Source organism: Daucus carota, chromosome 4 (assembly GCF_001625215.2).
Source record: "Daucus carota subsp. sativus chromosome 4, DH1 v3.0, whole genome shotgun sequence".
Classification (NCBI taxonomy): Eukaryota; Viridiplantae; Streptophyta; class Magnoliopsida; order Apiales; family Apiaceae; genus Daucus; species Daucus carota.
In genome coordinates, this window is record NC_030384.2 from 37221349 (window position 1) to 37248097 (window position 26749).

Genomic DNA, 26749 nt, shown 5'->3' on the forward strand with positions numbered 1-26749 from the left:
TTCCATCATTAGTTCCTTTGTTCTCCTTGAATACTAGTTCACAATTTTCTTTTATGCACAAATCTTTTGCTTCCTGCAACTTTACGAGTGCATATAGTTTTTTAATCTTTTTCCTCTTAGTTACTTTTGCTGCTTCCTTCCTCATGTCAGGTTCTCTTTTTTGCCATATCGTTATCTGATGTGTTCTACCCCGATTTCCAACGCCGCAGGACCTGTGGTACTACCTTGTAAATCTTCAATCTGAATCGCCGGCTTTCAATGATAGACCTGACCAAACTTAAGTGGTTTACATACTGCAGATTCTCCGTACACACGCTAAAATGCTGCATCAAAATAAAAATCTCGCAGCCGCTGAACCTTGAATTGCTCTGGTGAAGTTTCGATCTACTGCCTGGTTGTATGAAAGTTAGAACTTAGAATCATAACTTTCTTCTTTTGAAGGTGTTGAAGGGCACAACCTTGAGGTTGTTTCCGCATTCATCATCTTTTTTAAAGCCTTCTTAATTTTCTGAACAGAGATAAAATTCGAAGGAGATGCCTATTGGCAAACTCATCCTGCTCGTAGATGTTATGCCAGTATCAGGGGCGTTTAGTACAATTACTTCCAGCACGTAGGGTCCAAGAAAGTGGTAAACGCAATATTAACAATCCTTCTGCTGTTGAGTGGGAGTTGAATGCAAACCATTCCACAGGAGGTGCTTTCCACGTTCTCCATAATGTTTATCATTTAGGAAACTACTAATCTGAGAAACAGCTACAGCAAAACTTTGTCCTGGATACTCATGTGTTATGAAACCTTCAACTTGTGGCTTAAATGCCGCAGCTTATCATAATAAGTAAAAGAATCTACTCCACAAGAGCCCCTCCAACATCCAAACCACTAAAAATGGGGTTGTTACATTTAAAAATAAAATTCATAAAGAATTTGTATAAATAACAAAACTCCATATTATTTATTATTTTATTAATAAATTATATTCAATTCATAAATAATTTGAAAAATTCATAAATAATTTGAAAAATAATAAATTATTATTTTTGAAATATTATCAATCATCTGATTCCACTCAAATACAATATTGTGATTTTTTTTTTCAAAAAAAAAACACGTTTTTTTTCATATAAGCCAACAATGTTATTATTTTTTCGTCCACAACACTTCACCATTTTTTAAGAAAATATTAAAAGAATGTTTTAAAATTCAGATAAATGAGTAACCAAGCAAATGATTCTGATATAAAGTCGCAAGAAAAGTGCAGATTGTTTAAAAATTGTAGCATGCCAAAACAAAAATTAGCAGTGCTAATTTGACGAAGGGAAACCATATGGAGTATATAAAATCCCAAGAATCTAGGTGCCTATAATCATCAATTGCTCAAAAACAGGCCCTGCCTGCTGCTTGGTTTGTCTCGGGAACAACATCCCTATCCTCCCTCCCTTCCAACTTGCACAGATCATAAGAGGTTACCATTTTCCCACCATTCGTTAATCTTTCTCTCATTTATGTATTCACTTATCTATATCTTTTCTTCTTTATAATATCACCATTTTGTTGCCAATGCTATGCAATTGTTTCCATTCATTGTAATTGAATTTGAGCATCATTGATTCTTTGATGATTTTTTTACATAATATTGTTCCTTTGACATCCGGCTGATTTGGGTCTTGGTCATTACTATATTAGTTTTTGTTAGCAATGTACATGAACAAAGAAATTGAAGAAAAATGAAGATTGATGGATTAGAGAGAAATGAATGGGATTTTCACACAATTGTATTTATAATTGGGGGTTTGTTGGAGTTATGTACTTTATATAGAATGAGATGCAATACGGGTTTTCGCAGAAAAGACTTATAACTATTGCCGGATAATGTGTCGATTGCTTGATTGTAAATGATCTCTTTCGTTTTTAATGTTTGTATGAGGAGTTCTGTGATTAGTTTTAAGTACATATAGTGTTATATATACATACTTGTACAGTTTACTTGGGAAAGAGGGAGAGGTTGGGAATGAAGCCGCAGTCAGAAAGATTCTCGGTTGATTTTATGATGGGAGGGATGGCAGCTATTGTATCAAAGAGCGCAGCTGCCCCCATCGAGAGAGTAAAACTTTTGTTGCAAAATCAAGGCGAATTGTTGAAAAGGGGACAGCTTAAGAGACCCTATACGGGTATTGGTGACTGCTTTGGAAGGATCTTGAGAGATGAGGGTGTATTGTCTTTCTGGAGAGGTCACCAGGCAAATGTCATACGCTATTTTCCGACTCAGGTAACTACTTTTCCTTGTATTAAATCTGAACTGATTTTACCTTGTAACCAAATTATAGTATTATTTATTCTATGCTGATTTGATTTCTCAATATGTTCTTATTCATTGCTGTGGAAATGTTAGTATGACTCCTTAAATTTAAGTACAGGTGCAGCTATAGTAATGGTTTCCACTTGAAATGTTAGTATGTCTCCTTAAATTTAAGTACAGGTGCAGCTATAGTAATGGTTTCCGCTTGTTATAATCTGTAGACATTAATTTCAGATTGAATTGCTGTACATGGATTATCAGTTTTCTTTGGATGATTGGTAGATGTGCTTTATTTCTGTAGCTTTGTTTCAAGTGGCTTTTTCTGGATCGGCTTAGAAGTTAGAACTAGAATATTACCATGACATTTTGCACTTGAATCACCTTTTTTCTGAATTTAAGGCTGTGTTCACTTCATGGAATGGAATGCGGGGAGAATCGAATGAAAAATTATATAGAAGTTTTAAGGAGAAAGAAGAAAGTATGAGATAATGGTGACAAAATATGAATGTAGTTAATTTTTTTGTGAGAAAGATTGTGAAGAAACATGATGTTGAAATGGAATGAGCATTCCTTCCAAAACATGTGGGTTAGAGTTATAGTTAAAATAGTAAGGTTGGAATGATTGAAGGAATGAAAATTATATACATTTTCTTTGATCAACACTATTTTAGAGTACAAAATTCATTCCATTCTCCCTCCATTCCATTCACTCCAAGTGAACACAACCTAAGTGTTTAATGATGTGCCCCTTTATTTTGTGATTAAGAGCTTGCTGTATATATCTGATTATGGACTTTATAATAATTTGGTTTGGGGTTTTACTGAAACAACCGTCGTGGCCCTTTATTTTTTATTTATGGACACAAAAAATTTGAAATCATATTTAAGAGTTTCTAAGTGTTATCAGGTAATATACTGATATGTTCTTATCAATTTTCTTGAAGAAATGTAGGTATATTCATTATGTTGCTTATTGAAGTGTTTGTATACGAGCATCTGGCCGAATGTTGTTACTAAAGACAATTTTCTGGATTGTGCATAGTCCTTCAACTTCGCTTTCAAAGGCTACTTCAAGGGCTTATTTGGATGCTCAAAAGAGAAGGATGGGTACTTGAAGTGGTTTGCTGGAAATATTGCTTCAGGAAGTGCTGCTGGTGCCACCACATCATTGTTTCTATATCACCTTGATTATGCACGCACTCGTTTAGGAACTGATTCAAAATGGTGTCCAGTTAACGGGCAGCGTCAATACAAAGGATTGACTGATGTTTATCGTCAAACATGGGCAAGTGATGGCATCAAGGGCCTATATCGAGGATTCGGAGCATCAATTGTAGGAATCACTCTGTACAGAGGCATGTACTTTGGGCTATACGACACCATGAAACCTGTTGTTTTAGTTGGACAATTGCAGGCAAGTAAATTCTCCTTGTGTAAAGTTAAATGCCTGTGGCTTGTTAGTCCTCATGAGAATAAACTTTCACTGTTTTCCGGAAACATGGTGCACGAGCTTCAATCACACTAAATATGAATTCTGCTACATTTGGGGTCTCCATGAAAATTCAGCACATCTTGCCTACGTTATCATCTGAGTTATGATAAATTTTTAATTAGTTGGTGTGAAGCATCATGCGTTGTTATCTGTTGATATATTTGCATAGTTTTCTATTGTCAAAAGTTGACTGCTGACCCTGAACTTAAATTGCAGGATAATTTCTTTGCAAGTTTTTTGCTAGGATGGAGCATAACAACAGTTTCTGGGGTCTGTGCATACCCCTTTGACACAGTGCGGCGCAGAATGATGCTAACCTCTGGTCAACCAATAAAGTACCGTAATCCCTTACATGCATTTCGAGAGATTGTTCGCCTTGAAGGTTTCAGTGCACTATTTCGTGGAGTGAGTGCAAACATGCTTCTTGGTGTAGCAGGGGCCGGGGTCCTTGCAGGATATGATCAACTTGCACGAATAGTTTACAGAAAAGGTGAGCGTACTGAACCACAAAGAGTTTAAAGTAGAATTCTGGTTCTTGCCAGATGTGGAATGCTCAAAGAAATTCTTCAGCTGTGATGGATTCCTATACCTGACGAATGCTCATGAAGACAAAGAGAGAAATGATGGACACAATCTACTTGAGGGTTCCCCTGGACAGGCAGAAATGTCATAGATGCAACTGATTTTTCGTAGCCACTGTATGTTTTAGTGATTAACTTCCACATTGTCTATCTCTCCCCTGATACTAAAGATAGAAGAAATATACATTTAATGTTACAGAAGGTAGGAAGATTTACCTGGAGTTTGTACAGTCAACAGCTACATACATGATTAGTTTGTGGACCAAATTTTAGCTAATTTTCTACAGTTACTACTTAAAAGGAGCTCATTTTGTTTTACTTGGTTAAAGAAAACAATTGTACAAAATAAACAATTAAAAGATTTTGAAAAACCGAATACAGGCACATTGAAAAAGAATATGAGAATTTTCTCAGAAGATAATACATATTAAATATTAGAAACAGTGGGAGAAAACAAGCAAACACAGGAGAGAAACTGGAAATTAGGAGAAAAATCATAAAATTATCATAAAAACTCAGAAATTCAAATAGAATTAAAAGAAAGAAAAAGGTGAAAATCAAATAATATTACTTCTTCTATATCAAAATAAGTGTTGCAATATATTTTTCTGTACTTTAACTTTTAATATTTATTTTCATAATAATTTATCATCTATATTTTTTTATCAATAAAGAGGAAACATTGCAAGTACCAGCGTAGTTATACAGGGGATTACAAGCACACAGGAAAAGGGAAAGTGAAAGAATTATATAGGAAATATGAAACACGTTATATAAATAATCTAGTATATAGTACAAGGCGCCGCCGCGTCTCAAGAAATTTCTCGCTAACTCTTCAAGCTCCTCCTTGTCGTCATTCTCTCCCGTCTCCATTTTCCGGCGGCTACATACTCATACCCTAATATTTCGTTCTTAAATCTCTCGTTCAGGTATATAAGTGACATTTAAACTTCTATCATTTCTCGCTATCGTTTTGTTTGTTTGTGTGTGAATTGAATAATTGCGCTTGTTCTATTTATCTTAAATTGATCTATCTCTGTTTAATATTGCTCTCGATCTGGTTCACTTTGTTGCGGTGTGTATGCATTTAATGTGTTTGTTGTGTTTATATGATTTGTACTGTTTGATTTGATAATTTGTTTGTTAGCTACATTTTTGTTATTAGTTAGTGGATGCTTGTTGTAGAATATCGGTAATTAGTTGATGTCTTTGAGTCGCAATACATCGTTGGAATTAGTTGATGTAACGTGTGTGGTCAGGATGAAGGTATAATAATGATGCGGTGGAAATGTGGGGCTATTTGCTCAAGTATTATGCAGAGTCGAAATTATATCATATATCTCATTTCGATCAAGCATAAGAAGGATATTGGTCATTGTCATTGGTGGTGATGGTGATCCACCCTTGTACTAAGGTCATAAGTGGTGATTACAGCATGTTATGTTGTATATCTTTCTGTTGATCAGACTACTTCAGCTCCAATATGTTTTTTTTTTTGTCTCGGTCAAAATTTGATAAACTGAGAATTCATGTGTTCATAAGCTGTTCATCTACTTGTCCAGTGTTGGCAAATTTGTATTTCTTAAGCTTCTATGAAAAGAAACCTTGAATTGAGTAGCAATAACAGACATGTACTGAATGAATTTAGTCTAATTTGATTAGTTGGTATATAGATTTTGAAGCATTGTTTATCTGCTTTTTTTCATAAAGTTTGAGGTATATTCATTCCAGCTTTATGTTGAATTCTGCAGGACACTATACACGTGAAGTGAGTGCCTATCAGCCGAGGAAAAACTTTTAGCAGGGAGAGCCAATAAAGAATTGGGCTCTCTCTGCTGCTGAAAATTACATATCTGCGTTATTAGTCGAATTTTCTTATATTATTAAAAGAACATTTATACTCTTATTACTGTGTCATGGCGACTGCAATGCATTTATGTGGAATTAAGTCACCATCATCTGCATTATCAATGAGAGCTCTGAAGAGCCAACCTATGTTGCCAAAACATAGACTTAATTTTGCTGCATCTGTGGGCTCCATCGTTGGATCGTGCACAGCTCCAAAGAGTTTATGTGGAAAAAGAGTTTTAAGTATCTGCTGTGAGGGAGGAAATATAGATGTGCTCCACAGGAGTGAGACAGAAAATCAAAGTCTCAAAGGAGTATCTAGTGAACTAACATGTGTGATGAAATTTGGTGGATCATCACTGGCCTCGGCGGAGAGGATGAGGGAAGTAGCTGAACTTATCCTTAGCTTTCCAGAAGAAAGGCCTGTAATAGTTCTTTCTGCTATGGGAAAGACAACTAACAATCTTTTACTGGTATTGTTACTTTTGCTATTTTTTTAGTTATTCTTCAGCATAAAACTTTTTGGCTATCGCTATATTTTCAAGAATTCTTCCACAAAGTATAAAGCAAATTTGTTGGCTTGTATCACAGGCCGGAGAAAAGGCTGTCAGTTGCGGCGTGTCTAATGTCACTGATATTGATGAGCTGACCACTCTGAAAGAATTACATTTGAGGTAGAAGTATTCGTGTTATATTCCTTTTCATGTTTTTTCTTTCTGTTTTTAAGTCAATGTACATTTTGTTATTGTACATGCATTCTGATTATATTTTCTTTGTATATTTGAGTATTTAGGACTGTTGTTGAGCTTGGAATAGAAAGATCCACCATTTTATGTGAGTTTTTATTTCACCAATCCAGTGAAGTTTTTATACTGAGTTTATGTTGTGACACAGCTGATAAGCAGTTCTTTTGTTTTTGTAAATTTTTGCAGCACATCTAGAGGAATTGGAACAACTTCTGAGTGGGATTGCTATGATGAAAGAGTTAACGCCCCGCACAAGAGACTTTTTAGTATCATTTGGGGAATGCATGTCCACAAGAATATTTTCCGCATATTTGAACAAGATTGGTGTTAAAGCCCGCCAAGTATGTCATCTTTTGATATTAGATACCTTAATTAAAAATGAAAACACATCTCCAACTTAATACCTAGCTAAGTATTACTCCCTCCGCCCCCCCTGAGTTGTATACATTGGGGAACGGGGAAGCGGCACACACTTTAATGTTTTTGTTAAGTATAGCTCTGTAACTTATTTTAAGATTTTCTTTTTCTGAATTAAAATTTGAATGTTAAATTTTTATTTAGAAAAAAGTTATTTGAAATAAATTATAGAACTATATTTTACAGGAGCATTAAAGTGTGTGTCGAACAGTGTAATAAAACGTATAGAATTGAATGGGACTGAGGGAGTATGAATTTAAAATTCCTGGTTATAATATTTGCGCAGAAGTGAGTATACATTTTTAGCCGAGAATTTAGATCGGAAAGTACTTCCACTGCATGTTTGTTTTCAGAAGGATATTAGTTGTACTGAATTAATGATTCATCTTTGACATTAGGAATATGTTTGTTGTGATATTGGTTGACACCCATTATGTACTTGATGGTCAAACATCTTCTGTACATATTGGTTATTTTCCACACAACACTTCTGATTGTGGCTTATGTGGATTGGTGTGAATGCTTTGCAGTATGATGCATTTGCAATTGGTTTTATTACGAACGATGATTTTACAAATGCGGATATTTTGGAAGCAACTTATCCAGCTGTTGCGAAGAGATTACACGGTGATTGGATTGCTGATCCTGCTATTCCTGTTGTCACTGGCTTTCTTGGAAAGGTGTTTACCCCTTGTTCTGGTTTGGTCTCATCTACTAATTATTTATAATTTAAAAATGAAAAGTAAGGTCATGCATGATTTTTTTTGAATACTGGGCTAGAAAAGAAAATGAAATATTGCTCAAGAATACACACACACACACACACAAAATATTAGCTTCTGATTTGTATACAAGTTGTATGACATTATGCCTGTATATGCTAACATTGGAATATCTTGATTTTTTGTTATTAGGGGTGGAAGTCCTGTGCAGTGACTACCTTAGGTAGAGGTGGTAGTGATTTGACGGCGACAACCATTGGCAAAGCATTGGGGTTGCGAGAAATTCAGGTTTGAGTTGCTTCACGGGATCATTTTTTCTCTGTGGATAGTTGTATACATTCACTAAAGCTGCTCATGCACTTTTTATAGGTCTGGAAAGATGTTGACGGTGTTTTAACCTGTGATCCTAATATATATCAACACGCAGAGCCAGTGCCATATTTGACTTTTGATGAGGCTGCTGAACTTGCTTATTTTGGAGCTCAGGTATTATCTTAGTCAACTCATTGGAACTTTATAGAGTATAAGCTGTCTGCTTTTCTTGTATTTTCATTGGCACAACCTTGGGAGAGTCAAAGTTTGAGGTAGACCAGAGGCTCCTTGAAGTTGTTGAGCAAAACAAACTTATAAAATATTGAAAATGCCAAACCCCCCTTTACAAAGGAAGTGGACAATATTATTGAAAATTAACAAAATTAATATTCTTCTACAAGTTCTTTTGATAAATGCCTTTGTCCAAACTATCTATTGCTCAGAAGAGGTGAGATTGGAAACTTTTTACATCAGGTTTTTTCTTGAAGTAGTTCATAAAATTTACTAAAATATGGTATAGGCATCTCTTTCCACCTTGTACTTGTAGCATGTTGTGCTCTTTCTTTGCAGTCCACTAGTGTAGATTATATAAATCTTATATGTTATGATGTTTGGTAAGATGTGGTCTTAGTTATTGATCCTTTCTTTCTTTTGCAATTGATTCCTATTTTAAATCCATAGAGTATGGATTTTGTTATGTTTTGAAATTGTATAATATCAATTAGTTGCCATTTAAATAGAATAAAATCATTTCAATCTACTGGAAGTATAGTTTTCTAACCTAGCTTCAGTATTAGTCACTGTGATCCATCATCCTCAACAATATTAACTAGTCATTACTGTTGCTTTTGCTACTAGTGAGTAGTGAGAGAGGAAGTTCTAGGATAAAGCAGGCTTGTAAATTTGCAATGTAAGATATTCCTATTTGAAGGCTGAGAACTAAATGGGGAGATTTGTTTTTACTAAATATCTTCCCAATTATTTCTTTCTTTTGTCACAGGTTCTGCACCCCCAATCTATGAGGCCTGCTCGAGAGGGAGATGTTCCTGTGAGGGTGAAGAATTCCTACAACCGTAATGCTCCAGGAACCTTGATAACTAGAGAAAGAGACATGAGAAAAGTATGTATGTCAAGATATGTTTTACAATATAGTATTTATGAGGTAGAAGTGTGATATATTCCTCTTGTGTTATCCATTTTCAGGCATTGCTAACTAGCATCGTTTTGAAAAGGAATGTAACAATGTTGGATATTGTTAGCACTCGCATGCTTGGTCAGTTTGGTTTCCTTGCTAAGGTACAGAATGTTTTGTGCTTCTGTCTTTTGGTTTCTATTGGCTCATTTGATGTCTGCACACAGTGCATGTTGATATTGTTAGCAGTCTTATGCTTATAAAATTTGGTTGGAGTAATTAAGTGAAAGGATCTGTTGGAGACGTTAGTATTTAGTGGTTTACTGTGTTTGCTTGCCCATCAATTTTTTACCTCTATTGTTTCTCCTTATTTGTCGGGCTACAATTTGCAAATGATTATAATGTTGTGAGTTGTTAGCATTGCTATAATTTATGATGACCATGTCAGTGCAATATTTGTTGAAATATTTTCATGGTCTCTGTGTAAGGTATTCTCTATCTTTGAAGATTTGGGCATTTCTGTGGATGTCGTAGCTACAAGTGAAGTTAGTATTTCTTTGACACTGGATCCATCAAAGCTTTGGAGCAGGGAATTAATTCAGCAGGCAAGCGTACGATATCTAGCTTAATGTTAAAAAAATTCTATGAGATATACATGCAAACAGCGCTATTTTCCAGTCACCCACTATTTTGCTTCATATCAGGCTCAATTCACTGTTTGCATATTCATTTTTTTCGACATCTTCAGTTGTGATATTTAATTAACAAAGTCGTAAGACCTAAGTAAAGCCCTTTTTACCATTCATTGTGCAGGAACTCGATCATGTTGTAGAAGAACTAGAGAAAATTGCGGTGGTGAATCTCCTTCAACACAGATCTATCATCTCACTCATTGGGAATGTTCAAAGGTCTTCACTGATACTGGAGAAGGTAATAGCAATGATCTGTCCTGTTTGAGTAACATAAAAGCCTGTGAATAATTAGAAGTCACTGTTCTTTTCCTTGTATTGATTGATTATTGTCTATATCGTTGGTATTGACAAATAATGAGATGTAGTTTTTATAACCAGAACATGGTCACCTAGAAAAAGTGCCAGTTACCTTGCACAAGAACAAGTAATTTATGGAGTTGTTTGCAGGAAAAAACAACTTTCATATGAAGTAGATGATTGTGATTGGATAGCACATTACGTTGAGTTAAATCTCCTGTTCTGTGTTCCAACATAATATGCTGCCATTGCAGCATTTTCTTGCTACTTTCTGTGATACAACGAAATATATGGTGTTGCTATTTAAACTACTTGTAAAATTATGAAACTTTTGTTGGTGTTAGCCAGATCCCTTAGTTATTTTTTTTATTCTGCTCCTTGCAACTTATGTGGTGAGACAGGATTACATTATATTTTCAAATCCAATTTAAGACATGACAGCTACTAGGTTCTGCTCAATGTGTCATTCCTGTCTCTGTATAGAAATTAATACTGTAATGCTTGACTTTAGCCAAGTGATACATATTCTGGTTCAAGCTATTTTCCTTGTATATAAATGCTTGTTTCTAGTATTTAGCCTTCGTCTTTTCTGCTCTTTACAGGCATTTCATGTTCTTCATGCCAATGGAGTCAATGTTCAGATGATCTCTCAAGGCGCATCTAAGGTAACACGAATTGGATATTTTGGTAGATATGTGCTCCCAGCCACCCCCACACTCACGTGCATATACATTCAACTATACATATCGCCTAATTTAGAAGTTATTTTTGTACAATTTATTCAGGTGAATATATCATTGATCGTAAACGATAGTGAATCAGAACAATGTGTGAGGGCACTCCACTATGCCTTCTTTGAGAGTGATATATCTGAAATGGTAGACAGAGGTGCATCTGGGAATGGTTCATCAACTGGTCATTGACATCATTTGTGATGTATTTATTCATATTGATAGCATTGGCTTAGACAGTTTCAGTTTTTACCTTAATAACTCTAGTTATTTCTTTACAGATAGTTATCTAGTGTTATTTGAAAACCGGAGACTGTAATAAGTAGTATCAATTAACAGTTGCGAGATTTTGGATTCGTCTATGTGCCTGTGTTTTGAAATATTTCTGCCCATATCTTCATTATTAGTGTAAGGAATTTGGCAGGAAATGTAGGAGTGAAGTGCTGCTGCAAAGTTCAATGCAGATACGGTCAAGTTATCAAGAACTTTGCATCCGTCACCCAGTAAAATATTTTACCATTTAGGCTTTTCTGAATATTTTACTGGGTGACGGATCCAGGCCTTGGTAAGCTTTGCAAATAAGGTTTATTCTTTCCTCTGTAATATTTTACCATTTTAGCATTTCACAACCAATAAACTTCTGGTGGTAGGTGGCCAATGCCGAAGCAACAGCTTATTTGCCTGAACAGTGCTGCAATTTAAGTTCATTGCCAAATAAATAATTAAAAAAAGTGATCCAATTAAAGCTTATCTTTGGTTCCTATTTTAGGTCAATTTTCGGCCGGTAATATCTTTGAAATCTATATATGAATATTTAAGTTTGTAGGGCTTTTGGAGTTTGGGGGATTCATTTCAACTTCTCAAGTAAATTTTTATATAGTTATTTTATTTGTGAAAGCTTAAATTCCTTTATTTCTACAAATAAGGAATTTGAACCAGAAAATGGTCATCACTGATCAGATATTTATCAGATATGTTTCGATAAATCATGAATTTTATTCAAATAAAAGTTTAATCGATAAATTATTTACATAAATTAATCAGAAATATTTTAATAAATCGGAGATTTTTAGAATTACGGTGTTATTGTGATATTAAGAAAATCTTATTGATTAAAATAAAATTTTCAAAATTTCATTTTGCTGATATTTTTCTTTTCCAAAATTGTACTTCCATCAAAAAAATCAATAATTGTGCAAAAAATCGAAAAACTGGGTATAAAGTACCAAACACCTGCAATACAGTACAGTGTTTAGTAGTAATCGCTTTGTGATAGTATCTGTGAATTTGACAAGAGAAACGAGAGAGACGAGATGAGCGAGAGGCCGGTGCCGAGGAGAGAGAGCCCGTGGGGTACGCCGGAGGGAGAGCACCGGCAACCCAAAGCTCACCGCTGCAATGATCGCGCTGAAGATGTTATTCAGGTCTTCATCCCCTTTCCTCCTCATTTTCATTACCTTTTTTATCCTTTACTTGTACAAATTTTAAATTTTGCAATTTCTATTCTTCGATTCAATACCTTTGTCTATTATTTAAATCATGAGAAATTAGTTTAAATCTATAAGCTTTAAATATCAAGTGAAGCAATTATAACGGACTTTTTTGCATCTCTGGTATACAGACTTGGTACACTAATTCTAAAGATGCATTATAATTTGCTCCACATTCCAAGCATTATTTTATTTAATTATTCAAGGTTAGTACAGAATTGGTATGGTGGCTTCCCGGTTGCTTGTCTGTTACAAACCGGTCATTTGTTTGAGCAGGGTTTTAATATTAACAAAAAAAACAAAATTATATTTAAGTACTGTTTGGATATTTACATACTCTGAGGTTGGTGACTTTTTGTAGATGTCAGTAAGTAGTTTTCATTAGTGACTCGGTGTGTAGTTATTTGTAATATGAATGAGTCGGTATCACAACTTTGTAGCAGTTTCCTTCTTTTGTCTATGTATTAAGCTCAGGCCTACTTGCACCTTTATACCAATGAGAGGAAAAAAGAAAGATTTCAAATATCAGTGACATGACATCTAACTGGAAGCACTTAACAATTAGATTCAAGTTGCAAATGCACTAATCACTATGTTATGGACTCTAAATGATCATAAAATGTAACATCCTCAGAAAATGGCTGTTTTCACTTTCCTTTTTGCATTGAAGATTTTTGTGGTTTGGAATATTGGATACTTTGTTTGTAGAATATAAAACTGATTTTTTTATTAATTCTTGTTCCTCTGAAAAAGAGATTACATCCATATTTAAAACAAACGTACTTGACTCCTAACAATACTCTGCTACTTCTAATAATCTCCTAAAACAAGATAGACTCAATACCTCCTACAAACTCTCTAAAACTCCAACAATCATCCAACTACTTCAATCTAAAATTAATCCTCAAAATAAATAACTAAACAAATAATAATAATAACTAAATTTAAGATTATTCCAACAATCACTCCCATAATCTTAAATTTACTTAACAGAATTTATAAAGCACTTCTCTTCATTTTGTGATGCACTTCTCACCACCACCAATATGTTAATGCACTTCTCATTAACACCAATTTGTTGATGCACTTCTCATCAACGCCAAATTTACTGGAGCACTTATCTCCAGGTTCACATAATCACCCATAATTCTAATGTTCTCTCCAGGTGCACATAATCACCCATAATTCTAAAGGAGAGGTTCTCCCTCTACTCCGTCAAAAAAAAAAACGCAAGATCCATCTCGTTCTGCATGGCACTCTATCTCATTTTCTGCCTTCAGCACGCTTCTCCGGCATTGCCTCGTCTTTCTCGGCAGCCCCATACTACACATGCATCCCATACTACACATGTAGCTTTGCCACCATCCTTCCGCAACGCCAACCTGAAACTACCTCGTCGGACACTTATTCCGCGCCTCCACCACCGGCGGCGTCTTTACCACCGGCGGCGGAACAACAAAACCTCGCTCTGATGCCAAGTGTAGAATATAAAACTGATTTTTTTATTAATTCTTGTTCCTCTGAAAAAGAGATTACATCCATATTTAAAACAAACGTACTTGACTCCTAACAATACTCTGCTACTTCTAATAATCTCCTAAAACAAGATAGACTCAATACCTCCTACAAACTCTCTAAAACTCCAACAATCATCCAACTACTTCAATCTAAAATTAATCCTCAAAATAAATAACTAAACAAATAATAATAATAACTAAATTTAAGATTATTCCAACATTGTTAACTGTGATCAGGAATTCAGGATGTGAAATGCTTTATTACCTGGACTCGCTACATATCCAAGTGTTGGCCTCAGCAATTTTTTTAAAATTATACATGTTTTTGACCTAAAATAAGTGTCCGAGTGTCCATATTCATGTCCCAGTGTCGAGTGTCCGACACGGTATTGGAGTTGAGTGAAGAGTCGGGGTGACAAAGGTGATTTATGTTCTTTGTAGAATAAGATTTCAGTTGTGTTTCCCTTGTTCTGTGACAGAACAAATGTTATCCCAAATACACTAATACTGAATGTTGGCCTTAACTGAGCTGTTGTGGTAAATTTTATTTCGTTCTATATCTATGGCAAAATAAGAGAAAGATGAAATACACATTCTTTTAGATAATTTATTAGTTTACTGAGACCATGAATGTCTTTAATGGAAACTAAGAAGTCTAAAACCACCAACTTTTTGGAACAGCCAGAGTACTAATTATGGTTCCTTTTCTTGTATTTGAATTGATTATATTCTTTTTTTGTAGGCTTGCTTTGAAGGTAACCCATTTAAGACAGTTCCAGGCCCTTTTAAGCTCTTCTACCGCTGCATGCGCTCAAAACCTGGGTACTTATACTCTTTCATTGCTTTCCGCAGGATTTGAACTTTAATGGCTGATTTCTAATTATTTCTGCATCAGAGTTTATATCTGTTCAGCAATCTCGATTACTTGTTATTTTATCATAAAGACCTGCATACTGCTAAGCTAAACTATAATGTTGTATCATGTGTTTCTATGTAAAATTTATGTTCTATTGGTTTGTTGCAATTAAATAATATAAAAAGATAATGTACTATCTAGGCTATTTTGTTACTATTGAAGCATAAATTGTCTTTATGATGTCATATTGTCATTCTAGTCCAGCAAATTACTGTTAATACATTTTGCCAAAAAAATTTAAAAAATAAATCACCCTCAATATTTTTTCTCCGGTTTCACGTGCTCCATCCTCAGATTCTGTAAGCTTCACATATTTGTCATATTTGTCTTGCACTCCATGTCTCCACCGTCCCACCACCATCACTTTTAATCTCTTTCATCCGTTTTAACCCTTACATTCCTGCCCTGTCGTATTTCAATCAATTAAAATGTTTGATAAGTTAGGAGGGAGTTAGTATAAATGATAATATATCTGTGTACTTGATACTTTTTTCTAATCATATGACTGTGCAAAACCCTGTTAGTAGCCTATGCCCCAGAAGTCGTATAATCTGCCAAACCAGCATTTTAATTTAGTGTTAGTTCTTAACAGGGTGGCATGATAAACTCATATCCACTCAACTTGTGAGTTTTACCTGTCTTTCTATTCAACCTTTTGCAAATGGCTGTAGCAATTAGTCCTGAACATCGATCGTTAAGCATTTTATTATTACTGAAAAATGCATTGGATGTTTTAATGCAGGGAAGAGCCAACTGAGCCATTCTCTTATTTGCAATTAGACCCCCCAAAGCGGGAAGTAAAACTCGAGTAAAGGCCATCTAGATATCCCTTGTACTGCTATGTTTTTTCAATTTTAGTTCAAGTCCAATGTAACTTTTCCATGTTGACTGTCCTAATAAATTCTCAGCCTTGTGAATTTTATCACAAATTATTGATGTTGATGGTTTCTTATTGATGTTAAACATCGGCACCATCCCGATGTCTCAGTCAAGTTTGTCGCTATTTTAAAATCGCAGCTGAACTATGAAAATTTTATTACTAAAATATAATTTGCAATTATAGATGGTCTGTAATTGTTTGCAAAATATGGTTTAATTAGGAGTGTTGTCGAAGACCAAGTACATATATGTGAATGTTGTGAAGGATTAATGTGAGTGTTATGGATGGCGTATTATATCTTGAATTTAGAATATAAAGTATATAAATGTCACAGGGAATTTAGTGTTGTAAACGGTTTGGTATATCTGACTTTGTGAATAGGGCTGATTTGAAGTGTTTTGGCCCTGAATACCGGTATATTCATCATTAATGTCTTAAATATCAAGATCTTGAAAAATGACCCCCAAATATCATTTAGTAACACTAGATCGTGTAGCGTTTTGATTATTCACCAAAAACGCCAGACGATGTAGTGTTCTGTTAGGTTATCATGTAGCGATTTGCTGGGGTTGAAACAGCAAAAAACTACACGATCTAGTGTTTTCATCCCAAGATTGTAAACGTTAGATTATCGACGTCTCTGACAGGTATTTGGGGCCATTTTTTCCAACTCTGTTATTTTGGGCATTACTTCAAGAATATTTGAGATTTGAGGCCATTTTTCTGATTTAAACAGAATTACTGAATAGTGAATGAAATATCGACTAAGCACAAAAAAACCTCAAGTTGCATCTTCGCGAATTAAGAACTGAAATAGTTTCGATTATTATATCGAATCGAATTTAATATTTTTGTAATATTGAAGATTGGAATAATAAACCAAATTGTTTAAAAAATGATAACATTATTTTCATATTAGAAAAAAGGACAAAATTAAAAATAATTTCTTTATTAAAATTAGTATTTCAAACTAAGTAACTATCGATCACACGTTAATAATACTTATATAAATATCAACTCGTATTACTTGAAAATAATTAGATGAAAAATTATAAAATATCGTTACATGAAATGAATAAAATACTATAAATCGTAATTCATGAAAATAAATTAATTCAGACTTTTGTAAATATATTCTTCTATATATATGATAGAATTATTGACATTAAATTTATTTTATTAATATATTTTGATCATTCATTATTTCGGTTAATTCGATAAAAACTGAAAACAGCAATATATTATAATATAAGAAAAATCATATTGAATTATTCTTATCGGTTAATCGAATCAAATTATTTCGATTTGCTATTCAGTTAACTATCCGTTTTGATTAGTCATTATAAAATATTTTCATACGTTGGAAGTACTTGATTTTGAAGATATGACATTATTATTTATTTTTTTTGAAAATAAATATGACATTATTATTTTAAAATACTTACTAGTACTATTTTCTTTTACGCGACAACATACATGATTAAAATTAATATAAATCACATTATAAAAAATATTTAGAATAGATCTCTAAGAAGAGAAAGAATATCAAAACTAATCCCACCAAAAAAATTAATTATTTTTTTGTTTACTCAAAGATATTCAAATATTCAGCTACCTATAAATACAAAAATATATCAGCTCATACATCTTCTGGCCTCTTTCCTCCCCGCCGCTACAAAACTAGGGTTTTTCATCACAACAAAACCCTAATGGCTTGCACAGTCGATCTCAGATTCCTCGATGAAGGCTTCGGCGGCAAAACCGCCAAGCGAAAGCGAGCAGAGCAAGAGCACAACAATCACCTCCTCCACCTCTCGCAGCAGAACCTAAACGAAGACGTTTCAATGGAGATCGACCTCACCGAGCCTCCTCCGGCGGCGAAGCGCCAAGCAGTGCCTTCCTCCGACGATCCTAACAAGCCTGTGTTCGGCAATCCAACCTACGACGGCGTTATCGCCGGAAAAGTTTCCGGCCGGAGGTGGAAGCAGGTGCGGACTCACCGGTCGTCGGCGACAAAGGTGAGCCACAAAGGAACGACGTTCGAGCAACGAGCGAAGCAGAAGGAGATAAAGAAGGCGTATATGGAGAAGAAGAATGAGTTGAAGGAGGAGATTAGGAAGCATAAGGCGGAGAAGAGGAAGCATAAGGAGGAGAAAGATAAGAAGAAGCAGGAGAATATTTTGCGCACAGGCTCTAAACTTCAGATTATTAGCAATCCTAAGACGCTTAAGAAGATCCAGAAGTCTAAGCAGAGGAAGTTGCTAAAAGTGGTACCTGATCATTTGGTTAAGAAGTCTAATTGAATTTGACTGTTATGTGGTTGATTTAGTGAGATTGTTGCGGAATTTATGCTGTTTTGTTTCAAGTTTTATAAATGCCGTGATTTATGTTTTCAGTTTTGTTTGCTGGATGATTAGTGAAGACTGATGATGGTAACTATCTGTTGAATGAAATTTATACACCTTTATTCTCTGGAATTGTTTGTTCTTTAATCAGAATTGCTTATTTTGTAAAGAAAGTTGTGCATGTGTTTAGAATGTGAGTTAAATTGGCATGGACGCTTGGAGAGTCGGAATTCTAATCCCATTGTTCTCGTGTCTACTATTATATCTCTGTTTTGGCTCTGAAGATCTTCAGCAGCATTAGTGAGATTATGTGGAATCACTGAAATTTTATTGACACACAATTTTTTAATGTCATGGGATTGCAGCTTTAGTTTTACCCTCTTATGTCGAATTGTGACTGCTTACACTTTTTTCTAAATCTTGTTACTAGGCCCGTGTTACCTTTTCAACTTAATGCAACTAGCCTGCTCTTCAGTGTCTTATTTTTGTCTGTTTACTTCCTAGAAAGGTCTTGATCATTATGAATGTCAGGTGAGTGCAGAGCTAATGACCACACTATTTCATCAGGCTCAAATGGCATCAAACTTATACATACATTGACTGGTAGGTTTTTGCACATTGCTTATTGGACAATCCCTGAAGTGTTTACAAACAGTAAAAATAATCTGGATGTAATTCTGAATCATCTTCATGGTATGACTGTTCCGGTTTCAAATCACTTGGCATTACATGAATCTAGTTATCACTGCATAGATCCTTTGGACCATTAAGACATAGCTAACTGCTAACTTTTCCTAGGAGATTTTATTTTTGGCTATATCTAGGAGTAGACTAGTTTTTTTAATGCGGTCCATCTTTTAAGTACTAGGATAGCATTGCACTCTTATGGCACAGAATGACAGGATCATAGATGTATTTGCTTTCAAAAGCTATTGCTCCATCCCAATTGGGAGGATGGAATGAGGTAAATGTGCAATGTGAAAAGTGACCACAGGGAAATGTGCAATGTGAGAAGTGACCGCAGGGAAATGAGTCCAACCAAATATAATACAGTAAAAATTTTCTTTTCGTTCCTTCAATCTAGCAGACAGTAGGAATTGGAGCCAAGGGAATGCGTGTTGTAGTATCAGACAACCAAGCAACCATATTGGTCAAATCATACGCTAGATTTATTGTGTTATGCTGCTCATAAGGGTTGCACTTTCAGACTACGGTTCATGTACAATCAAACCTATTTCTCGACTCAATAGAAGCCAGAGAGGTGAATGACTTCTAAACAAGCAGGTCTGATTACTACGTCTATTTCTAATCCATCCTAATCCTAAATGTAATGCAACGACGTAGGTCTTCATATCTAAACAGAGTATCTAATTTTGGATATGATCTATAGCTTTATTCCGGTCTGGGTATGTCATTTAAATTGATATAGGGGCCATATATATTTTAAACAAATGAAATTTTAATAATATCATTCGTGATTAGATGAACACCTGAAAAAAAGGAGTGAGGGTTCAAAGAAAGTTGCACGCATGGCAAACTACTGCAATCAAAAGAAAATTAGCATATACTGTATATGATAACCACTGATCTTCATCGGACAAGACAACACTTTGAAAACATAGAAAGAACAACACATATACAATTCATTGTTCGATGCTCATCACTTAAAAATCCAGCATTATTCATTCCATGTTTAAAGCTAAGTATTTGCGGAACATTTAAATCTTGAAACTTAATAGCGTCGACCACCGGCTGTTGAAAGGAGGACTCGGCTCGGCTTTTTTCCTCTCTTTCCTGTCTCACTAATCTTGGATTCAACAGGCTTTGCTCTTGATATTACATTGGCAAATGATTGTGTACCTGTTTTTCAGAAGGCCAAACATAGAAGGAATAAGTTGATAACTCCCAAATTTGCAGAGTGAGAGCTCACTCTGGTAAAGAACATTTTTTAGTTGCCCAGCCAGCATACCGCAAATGACTTTAGAACTTGATGGTGATAAGTTGGAAAAATGATATACTTACCACTTGGACTAGAATTAGTGGCAACATCTGTTCGGGTAAGACTGCTGGGTTCCTCAAATTTCAAGGCTGGAGAATCATGTGCTGCAGCAAAACCTAGTCTTGTGACGTTTGAGAACAGAGGCCTTTCACCTACAGGAGGGCTCACTGACACCACAGCAGAGCTTCCTAACGCTGAAATGCTCAAAACATAAAACTGAGTAAATCACTATTAATAGGTATTGTTTAGAGACCCTCTTCCTTTATACGAACATTCAAAAGAACAAATTTCGGAGAAAGTACTCAGATCTTAGGATTGGAGGGCAGTGGTAATACAAGGGTCAATCATTTACAGCCCTAGGGGAAAACTAGGTTGCATTAAAACTCTATCATGAGAAGGACCAGAACAAACTATTACTTTCCTTTATATCTACAAAGGATAACTTTAGAAGGACCAGAACAAACTATTACCTTCAAAGTCATCCATGGAGAAGTTAGGGGAGAAATCATGAGAAGGTTGTGCAAAGTTATACGGCATAGTCAAAAATTCTGTTGCAGCAGCAACTTCAGCCTTTATTTTCTCCTCTTGCTCCTGAAGTTTGACACAAAAAGCATTATTGTACAGAAGTTGTGTAAAGCCCAGCTACGGTAACTTAGAAAAGGTGACAGGTTTCAGAGAAGTTCCGAGAAGGTGTAATACCATATACAGGAACAATTACACATCCTCCGAATCATGGAGATAAAATGTTAATAAAAGCAAGTACTCATCATTAAAATATATTGAAGCAATACCTTCCGAACCAACACTCACGTTTACATTCTGCATTCTACTTCTTTTACCATGTTAATAACTGGCTAACCCATAAACATGTTCCCGGTTTTGTAACTGTCTAACAGTCAATTTTATTTACTTTTTACCGGTTCCAATAATACCATCCAGACTGCATAGTTTAGTATTTAATGTGCGGTAAAGTGACACAAACACAATTGCACTATTTCCATTAAATAATATTTAAGTGGAAGATCTGCAGATTACTAACACAGTACATGATCCCAACCCAATTGGTATGTTTTAATTTCTTTAGAGTAAGCAGTTTGTCTCTAATTAGTCAAATTCTGATGAAAATGTCATAAAGGGCGATCCCTTACTGGCTCAGAATTATTGTTTTAACTTTTTATAACCATACTGCCCTATTCAAAGCGGAAATGGTAATGTCTACATCCTCACCAAAGGATATGAAACAAATGATATACCCCTACCAGGGAAATATGAAAAGACAGATAAAACAAACAAAAGCTCCCCTGGTAAATGTTCTCACCTTCCTAGCGACCCGCTTCCGCTGCTTTTCTCTATTTTTTATTTCATCAATGAATGGAGAAAAGGCATCAAGAGGTAGACTGTCACTGAGATCAATCTCACAAAGCTGAAATTTTAAGGAATATTAATGTAGAACTCCCATGTAGATTACAAGGTTAAAAATGTGTTTAAGCACACATTCTGGTGACTACCTGAAATGTTTTTAAAAAAAATTGGCTCAAATAACGGTAAACATGTTTTAATGACTACCTGAAATGTTGTAGTTAAAGAAAAATGGCTCAAATAACGATAGCGCTTCCTCATTGCCTCTGATTGTGTCACAGTCTCCAACTGTACAATCTTTCCATGAATTCTGCAAATTAAAAACTTTAACTAAGATACCTGATGACATAATAACAACAAAAAACACAAGAGATTGTTCATGTTTGAAAAAATGCCGAGGCGCAAAAAATTTCAAAGTAACTTTGACATCATCAATTTTGAACAAATTAAGGGTATACTATATAGTGGTGATTTCAATTAGCTAGTGCCCACAGCCCACAGTCCAGTAAGAGCACGACACACACACAGAGCCTTTTTCTGTTTTTTATCCATCACAATCACGAGAATACCTTTTTCTAGGTGCCTTACTCAGGTGTACAAAACAGTAAGCACAAAAACAACAAATACTAAAGCTTAAAGGATCAGTGACAAATCAGGAATATCCTCCCATTTTGCATCTAGGAGTGACCTCGGAAAGGGGGGGGGATATATGAATGCTATGAACACATGCACTCCCAAATTGACATATGAAGCTACTATATCATATTATCAGCTTTATGAAGTTCCGTATACAAAAAAGAAAAACCTCTTTTGCCCCATTTAGGCTGAAATTAATGAGCATAAGTAACTTGCATGGAGCAGGGTGAATTCTTTTAAACCTGTGCGGAAGCCTGTCGTAGCTCCCATAGTGGTGTAGAAGACACTTTAAGTTTATTGGATGAAGGATGAGGTGCTGACCATCAACTGCCTGGAACAGCCAAATGAACTTAGCTTAGTTGCTTCAAATTGAATCGAGTATACATACAGGAGAACAGAACTGGTGATGGCAGAAGAGATGATAAATATTTTATGCAGTGACATGATAATAATGTATAACACTATGGTAAGCCAATGATACTCCTTAAATCTTCAGCCAGTTTTATACGACTACTCTGAACACAAGCACAGAACAGAACTTCTCTAATTCAACGAACTTCAACAGCTATTTATAGCTTCAGCCTTTAAGATATGTATTACATGTCTTACACACACTAGCAAGTACATGATGCTGATACACTGATACTTAAATATTCTACAAGATTTCACAACTATAAGATGCACACAAAGAGGTATTAATGGTGTAACATATGTATGTGGGTAGAAATTCTAATACCCGACATATATATACATAGGGTCGTACTCCAATACAAACCTTCTTAAAATACAAACTACAAACTAAAAAAAAATCTAAATCCTTTGCATATATGGTATTGGTATGCAAATTGATCGTTGGGAGATGAAGAAAAATACACTGTAGTCAGATTTCAGAAAAAGCTTATCAATTGACGGGAAAAATCAAATTTAAAACGGAAAGGTTTATGTGGGGTCATGTGTGAGAAAGCGTATTTTAGTTGTGTGTGGTGACTTATAGGGGGGCATTAGATTAGATTCTATCTAAGGGCTTAGATTAAGTTTGTAGCTTGCACTCTAATTTGGTTCGTATTTGAGCAATTGCCTACACACACACACACATATATACACATAAACACACACACACACACACACATATATATCAATCCCTGTCCCAACGATGCTTACAAAAAGATTTTAAAGGGGCCTCTACTGATTCATATAGTACACCATGGATACTCTTACACTTAACTGGATTATATAGTAAATCTGAAAGTTTAGACCAACCTCAAGGGAAACTCAAAAAGTGCACGTACAAGATTGTGTGCATAAAGCTAAAAAAAATACTTACAGGACTACGATATATTCAACAGTGTTACCTCAAACTTATAATTATTGGCATAATCTATCACGCTGTAAATATGTTTTTTTCTTCTTCTATATCTTGTTGCGTACAGAACAATAATTGCATTTTGCAAGCTAAAATATGTCAGTAACAGGAATAGCTTAAAATTAAAACCGAAGAATACTAAGCACCTGATAAAAATTGTACGAGTCATTTTCCTTTTTATCCCTGAAGTCATTTCCTTGCATCTGCACACTTTTGTCGTCATTAAATGATGAAGATAAAGATTCATCGCAAACTTCAGGTGATCCAATCGCATCACTGACTTGAGCCATAGTAGACTTTCCATCTTTTAAACTGTAACTTGGGATCCCAGAACCTGTTGGCTTATCATTGACACTAGAAGAAACTATTCCCACTGTAGAATTCTTTGCTAATGGAGAACTTGTATGCCCAGTACTGTTTCCTGACATGTCATCACCGTTACCAGCTTGATGCTCATTCCAATTTGCCTTCCTTTGCTCTAGTTGTTCCCTTGCAGCACAAACATATGGAAGCATTGACATGTCATCAACAAGATTGGAATCTGCTCTAGCTAGCCAATTATCAAGCTCGGATATAACTTCTCTAACTGAGAGGTCAACATCTGAAGTGAAAGTAAACTTTGAAAAGGAATCGTTAACTTCCTCAACACTACACATCCCTTGTTTATTCTTGAGAGCTAGAGTAAATGAATCCTTTTGACGCGTAAGAAGCATAAACTCTATAACATCACCAAGACGATACTGCTTCACATTTTCAATGTAGATGGTGTACAAATCCTTGACTGATATTACCATGAAACACAGAGGGCATTTTTTGGAGCATTCAACTTTAAAATCATCTTCACCCGCTAAATACCTTAAGATACATGGAAAACAAAAGATATGTCCACACGAGGTTATCTGTGGACATAAGGGATCTTCTAGACATATTGGGCAATGGACAGGAAGAGGGGTAGAATACTTCACACATATAATATCCTCCCAGTGCAGAGCTTTATCTGGATCCATTGTCTCAGGTGCATAGTTTCCAGAATCTAAGAGAACAAACTTGTAATTTGCTTGAAGGAACAAATCCTTGTTGTATGGCCTTCTCTTTTGCTGTTTTCTTGGAGGTATAGGTGAATCCCTTGATCGAGAACGAGAAATAGGATCGTAATGAAAATTCAGCAAGTGGTTCCCATTAACCATTTGACCCTTTCTTCCAGATGAAGGTGTAGACACAGAAGGCTGCTGGCTGCCAGCAGAACCCATAGCCTCATACTTTCCTCTGTGTTGAGGAGAAGCGGCCCCCGTGTGACCAGTATTTGGACGCTGAAAACTTGTCCCAGCAGTATGGTGAGCATAACCCTTTTTACCATACAGTTTCCTTGCTTCATTCATCTGCAACAAGAGGAAACAATCAAATATATAGCAATTTTTACATTGCACATAGTTAGAGACCTATACTCAACATCATTGCGATGCATAAACACATAAACCTAGGCTCAAGATTTGGTAATATTTCAAGTTGAAAATTCTGTCATCTTAAATCTCCTGGCACATTGATGTTATCTATTCAAGAACTTCATAGCACAAACTCAGGAACGTTATATGGCTAATAGACAGTTCTACAAGTCTACACATAATAAAACGTAAGCAAACCAGCATTGATGTTCTACTCAACTTGCATTAGCAATACGCGCCATAACTATTAATTTAGGAGGAAAACAAGAAAGTTGACCTTTTTGGAAGATCCACCAGAATGTTGTGCAGTTTGAGCCACTGATCCTGTCAAAAAGAGCAACGAAAACGCTAGTAAGTCATACGTAAAATCAACATTACGCCTAATCCCCAAAGTCCAAAACCAAACCTGTACCGCAAACTTAAATGAAAATCACTACCGAAGTTACAACAATAATTGTTCACTTCTCTATTCTATGGTCAATTAGAATTCCGCAGCTGAGTTTCCCAACCTAACCCCTCTATATACACAGTAAATCACCTACAACTAGATAACTACAGTACAACATGACATATATAAGCAAACCCTAAGACACAAGATTAAAAGAGCATAAAAGGACGAAAATGACCTGCCACGTGGCGTTCTCCGACGGAGAGGTGGTCGGAGATGTGGAGGGATTGGAAGGGGGCATGGTCGGAGTTTGAAAATTGAAAAAGGTGTTGTTGAGCTCCATTGTCAGAAGAATTAGGGTTCGTAAATTGAAGATTAGAGGCTGAAGAATCGGTTGAATTCGATGAGGGCAAGATGGACATGAAATTCCGGTGAGGATAATTTGGGGGTTGTTCGGGGGTGTCGCTCTGCAACTCTGAAGCCTTTTTGGGTTGTGAATTAGATTTGTTGATGCCTTTTTATTACACCTTCATATATTCACTCGGACCATCCGACTAGTGCATCAGATTTTCCCCCAATTTTTGGTTTGCTTTGCGTTTCTTTTATGTGCAGGGTTAAAAATGGGGCGGGTTCGGGACTTCATTTCCCAGCCCCGCCCCACATAATTTTTTTCTGCCCCATCCCCGCCCTATTCCTCATGGGGATTTATTTTTAATCCCCATCCCCGTCTCACCGGGGATTTAATATAATTCCGTCCCGCTCCGCTTCTATAATATTACACTTTAAATAATTACTTTAAAGTTAAGTGATTTTTTCTTCAGAATTTAATAAAAAAAATATACGAAACATGTATATTAAAAGCAAAAAACTAATTATAATAGAAATAAAAAAGACATGTTATACATTGTAAAATTATAGTTTTGTGTATTAAAAATAATTATATTAAATATAATAAATATATTATATTAAATATAATTATTTATTTATAATAAATATATGCGGGGCGAGGAATCCCCGCGGAGATTCAACAAATACCATACTTACCCCATATTTTGGCGGAGCAGAAAATCATTCCTCGTCACTACCCCATTCCCCATATTAGCGGGACGGATCTGCCCCATTCGGGGCGGGTTCCCCATTTTCCCCA

At 35.4% G+C, this 26749-nt stretch overlaps 5 protein-coding genes across 7 annotated transcripts; 4 read left to right on the top strand and 1 right to left on the bottom strand.

Moving 5' to 3' along the window:
• The first annotated feature begins 1261 nt into the window (after nt 1-1261).
• Nucleotides 1262-4656, top strand: LOC108218793 (ADP,ATP carrier protein ER-ANT1). 2 transcript variants are annotated; one of them, XM_017391903.2, is made up of 4 exons: nt 1262-1463; nt 1981-2267; nt 3340-3711; nt 4006-4656. In XM_017391903.2, the coding sequence occupies exons 2-4, from the start codon at nt 2010-2012 to the stop codon at nt 4306-4308; spliced, it is 933 nt and encodes a 310-aa protein (XP_017247392.1). In that variant the 5' UTR covers nt 1262-1463; nt 1981-2009; the 3' UTR covers nt 4309-4656. The 2 variants fall into 2 exon arrangements, with proteins under 2 accessions (XP_017247392.1, XP_017247393.1); XM_017391904.2 differs by lacking the exon at nt 1262-1463 and having other exon boundaries at nt 1476-2267.
• Nucleotides 4657-5056: 400 nt separating this feature from the next.
• On the top strand, nt 5057-11623 carry LOC108219146 (aspartokinase 2, chloroplastic). Of its 2 annotated transcripts, none has more exons than XM_017392436.2 (14): nt 5057-5299; nt 6122-6691; nt 6810-6892; nt 7012-7052; nt 7151-7305; nt 7912-8061; nt 8296-8391; nt 8473-8589; nt 9416-9535; nt 9619-9711; nt 10036-10152; nt 10361-10477; nt 11139-11201; nt 11322-11623. In XM_017392436.2, the coding sequence occupies exons 2-14, from the start codon at nt 6287-6289 to the stop codon at nt 11457-11459; spliced, it is 1695 nt and encodes a 564-aa protein (XP_017247925.1). In that variant the 5' UTR covers nt 5057-5299; nt 6122-6286; the 3' UTR covers nt 11460-11623. The 2 variants fall into 2 exon arrangements, with proteins under 2 accessions (XP_017247925.1, XP_017247924.1); XM_017392435.2 differs by having other exon boundaries at nt 5073-5299; nt 10036-10158.
• Nucleotides 11624-12509: 886 nt separating this feature from the next.
• Nucleotides 12510-16146, top strand: LOC108216693 (uncharacterized). The gene is made up of 3 exons (XM_017389521.2): nt 12510-12691; nt 15017-15096; nt 15933-16146. The coding sequence occupies exons 1-3, from the start codon at nt 12581-12583 to the stop codon at nt 16000-16002; spliced, it is 261 nt and encodes an 86-aa protein (XP_017245010.1). The 5' UTR covers nt 12510-12580; the 3' UTR covers nt 16003-16146.
• A 1561-nt stretch (nt 16147-17707) lies between these two features.
• LOC108216385 (uncharacterized) lies at nt 17708-18547 on the top strand. Its single transcript, XM_017389140.2, has one exon. It carries the CDS (start codon nt 17780-17782, stop codon nt 18371-18373), a length of 594 nt encoding a protein of 197 aa, XP_017244629.1. The 5' UTR covers nt 17708-17779; the 3' UTR covers nt 18374-18547.
• A 1409-nt stretch (nt 18548-19956) lies between these two features.
• Nucleotides 19957-26190, bottom strand: LOC108219068 (uncharacterized). Its single transcript, XM_017392322.2, has 9 exons — nt 25841-26190; nt 25492-25538; nt 23919-25151; nt 22652-22740; nt 21981-22083; nt 21733-21837; nt 20885-21005; nt 20438-20608; nt 19957-20275 (listed from the first exon to the last, which is right to left on the bottom strand). The coding sequence occupies exons 1-9, from the start codon at nt 26022-26024 to the stop codon at nt 20148-20150; spliced, it is 2181 nt and encodes a 726-aa protein (XP_017247811.1). The 5' UTR covers nt 26025-26190; the 3' UTR covers nt 19957-20147.
• Nucleotides 26191-26749: the final 559 nt, after the last annotated feature.

Bases quoted from the DNA above. Each gene is read 5' to 3' on its own strand.
- LOC108216385 (XM_017389140.2), top strand. From the start codon at position 17,780: ATGGCTTGCACAGTCGATCTCAGATTCCTCGATGAAGGCTTCGGCGGC.
- LOC108219068 (XM_017392322.2), bottom strand. From the start codon at position 26,024: ATGTCCATCTTGCCCTCATCGAATTCAACCGATTCTTCAGCCTCTAAT. The intron at 22,084-22,651 runs GTTTAAAAGAAT...TTTAATTTGCAG, and splicing joins TACGACAGGCTTCCGCACAG to AATTCATGGAAAGATTGTAC. The intron at 21,006-21,732 runs GTGAGAACATTT...GTCAAACTTCAG, and splicing joins GGAAGCGGGTCGCTAGGAAG to GAGCAAGAGGAGAAAATAAA.
- LOC108218793 (XM_017391903.2), top strand. From the start codon at position 2,010: ATGAAGCCGCAGTCAGAAAGATTCTCGGTTGATTTTATGATGGGAGGG. The intron at 2,268-3,339 runs GTAACTACTTTT...GATTGTGCATAG, and splicing joins TACGCTATTTTCCGACTCAG to TCCTTCAACTTCGCTTTCAA. The intron at 3,712-4,005 runs GCAAGTAAATTC...CTTAAATTGCAG, and splicing joins TTTTAGTTGGACAATTGCAG to GATAATTTCTTTGCAAGTTT.
- LOC108219146 (XM_017392435.2), top strand. From the start codon at position 6,287: ATGGCGACTGCAATGCATTTATGTGGAATTAAGTCACCATCATCTGCA. The intron at 8,062-8,295 runs GTGTTTACCCCT...TTTTGTTATTAG, and splicing joins TCACTGGCTTTCTTGGAAAG to GGGTGGAAGTCCTGTGCAGT. The intron at 11,202-11,321 runs GTAACACGAATT...CAATTTATTCAG, and splicing joins TCTCTCAAGGCGCATCTAAG to GTGAATATATCATTGATCGT.
- LOC108216693 (XM_017389521.2), top strand. From the start codon at position 12,581: ATGAGCGAGAGGCCGGTGCCGAGGAGAGAGAGCCCGTGGGGTACGCCG. The intron at 12,692-15,016 runs GTCTTCATCCCC...CTTTTTTTGTAG, and splicing joins GCGCTGAAGATGTTATTCAG to GCTTGCTTTGAAGGTAACCC. The intron at 15,097-15,932 runs GTACTTATACTC...GTTTTAATGCAG, and splicing joins TGCATGCGCTCAAAACCTGG to GGAAGAGCCAACTGAGCCAT.